At 46.1% G+C, this 2,335-nt stretch overlaps 1 protein-coding gene across 1 annotated transcript; it reads left to right on the forward strand.

The window, feature by feature from the left end:
- The first annotated feature begins 483 nt into the window (after nt 1–483).
- On the forward strand, nt 484–1,678 carry MTLN (mitoregulin). The gene is made up of 2 exons (XM_083605697.1): nt 484–714; nt 1,367–1,678. The coding sequence occupies exon 1, from the start codon at nt 527–529 to the stop codon at nt 707–709; it is 183 nt and encodes a 60-aa protein (XP_083461823.1). The 5' UTR covers nt 484–526; the 3' UTR covers nt 710–714; nt 1,367–1,678.
- The last annotated feature ends 657 nt before the right edge of the window (nt 1,679–2,335 follow it).

Here is a 2,335-nt window from a genome sequence, read left to right on the forward strand (position 1 = left end):
AAAATAAAAAAACATTACTACTACTACGTCTTTTATGTTTGGGGGGTTGTGGCAGTATACAGCTATGTTTTATGGTTACATGATGTATTGCATTCATCAACCTTTGCTATAGCAAGTAATGACTGAAAAACGGCAAATATCTGTACTGCTGAACACATTTTAATTAATCTGTACCTATGTATTATTACTGAAAACAAACAAAAATATACAAAAAGAAACAATCATGACTACTTCTATCTAGTACTTTCTTCTTCAGCGTAATGGCACCTTAGGGCAGAAAATCGAAAAGCTCTTTCGATGGCGCGAGCCTCCGCTTAACTCCGAAGGAAGCCTACTGAATTTCAGCCTGATCCGCTGTCGAGGAAAAGCGCTCACCGCACAGCATCGCAGCCCCAGTGTGCCTGCCTACGCTTGACCGCTAGTGGCCGCTGCTCCGAAAAAAAGCCGCTTTTCTCCCCTTTCCCTTTGGCCAGGCGACAGGGGAAGAAGTTTGGCCCTCCGTGGGCACCGTAGAACGGTGGGAAATATGGCGCTGAGCTCGGAGCCGCTCTCGGAGCGCTCCGTGAAGCTGGCGGTGCTGCTGGCCTTCGCTTCGGGGGTGCTGGTGGGCTGGCAGGCGAACAGGGCGCGCAGGCGCTACCTCGACTGGCGGAAGAAGCGGCTGCAGGACCAGCTGGCGGCCACGCAGAAGAAGCTGGACCTGGCGTAAGGCAGGTGAGGACGTCGCGGGATGGTGGCCGGGAAGGGTCATGCCCTTTCGGTGGCTTTTTGAGGGAGAGGGAGTGGGATGGTGGCCGGGAAGGGTCATGCCCCCTTTCATGGCTTTCTAAAAAGAGGACTGCTGGCTTTTGAACGCCAAACTAGCAGTTGGCTACCCAGCTTTTATTTGCTTAAATGTATCCACTTTTGATTTTGAAGAAACCTGAATAGATAGACGCAGGTGGCGCTGTGGGTTAAACCACAGAGCCTAGGACTTCCCTATCAGAAGGTCGGCGGTTCGAATCCCCGCAACGGGGTGAGCTCCTGTTGCTCGGTCCCTGCTCCTGCCAACCTAGCAGTTCGAAAGCATGTCAAAGTGCAAGTAGATAAATAGGTACCGCTCCGGCGGGAAGGTAAACAGCGTTTCCGTGCGCTGCTCTGGTTCACCAGAAGCTGCTTAGTCATGCTGGCCACATGACCCGGAAGCTGTACATTGGCTCCCTCGGCCAATAAAGCGAGATGAGCACCGCAACTCCAGAGTCGGTCACGGCTGGACCTAATGGTCAGGGGTCCTTTTACCTTTACCTATCCACTTTTGATTTTGAAGAAACCTGAATAGATAGCATCATTTATATTATTATTATTTTGTTTCTCTTCCTATCAACAGCCTGGAGCAAATGGAAGCAAGAGGAAGCCTTTGTATCAAATCTGACATTTAATAGACTTTGAGAAAACACACACATACGAGAATAATGCTTCTGTTATTTCACTCAATAAGACTGATATCTGAAGAAGCTCAAGATGTATGGAAGAACATCATCAATATAAACGCTGAAATTTTGTGGTCTGCTTTGATAGGGTCAACTTCTTGTGCCATGTTTGGAAGATTTGTTTCATTGTCTGACACTTGAACTATGATGACTGAATCTTGATAACAAGTGTCTGCATGTGACTAAATAAACTTTATTTTAACAAGTTATTCTAGTTAAATTGTGTTGGCTCAGAGAATGAAGGCATGCTTTATTTCTAAGTCCCTTTAGTTGTGAAAACTTAACCCTCCTGCTTGGTGGTAAAGTTTGGTCACATTTCCCTAACCAACCCACCGAGCTGAGCTGTTTTACTGTGGCATGATCTTCTGGAGGTTATAGTTTGCTCATTGACTACATAAAAGGACTGGGTGATAGACCAAATTAAAAATTTATTTCTTACAGGTAACATACCACTTATCAAACAGAGGTGAGCTCTTGAAGCACTTCACAACATTAAAACAAACAAACAAACAAACAAACAGAACCATACACTTTAAAGTACCAGAGTCAGTACAAGCTAGATACGGCCAACTGGCTAAAGTTAAAGCAAAGCCCATGAAAAGGTAATTGAGCTATGTGTGAAGTGCAGCAGCTAATGAGGAAAGACTGTAGCTCAGTGGTTCCAAGTTCAGTTGCCAGCATATCTAGGCAGGGCTTGGGCAAAGACTCCTGTCTGAAACTGGAGTACTGCTGCTGTTCTGTGTCAACAGTACTGAGCTAGTTGTTCCAGTGGTCTGACTTGGTATAAAGCAAATCCTAAATTGATTGCAGATCAGCTAGGTGAAATAGCTATTACGGGTGTGGGTGTGTGGGTGTGGGTGTGTGTG

This window comes from Podarcis filfolensis (genome assembly GCF_964270895.1).
Source record: "Podarcis filfolensis genome assembly, chromosome: 3".
Taxonomy (NCBI): Eukaryota; Metazoa; Chordata; class Lepidosauria; order Squamata; family Lacertidae; genus Podarcis; species Podarcis filfolensis.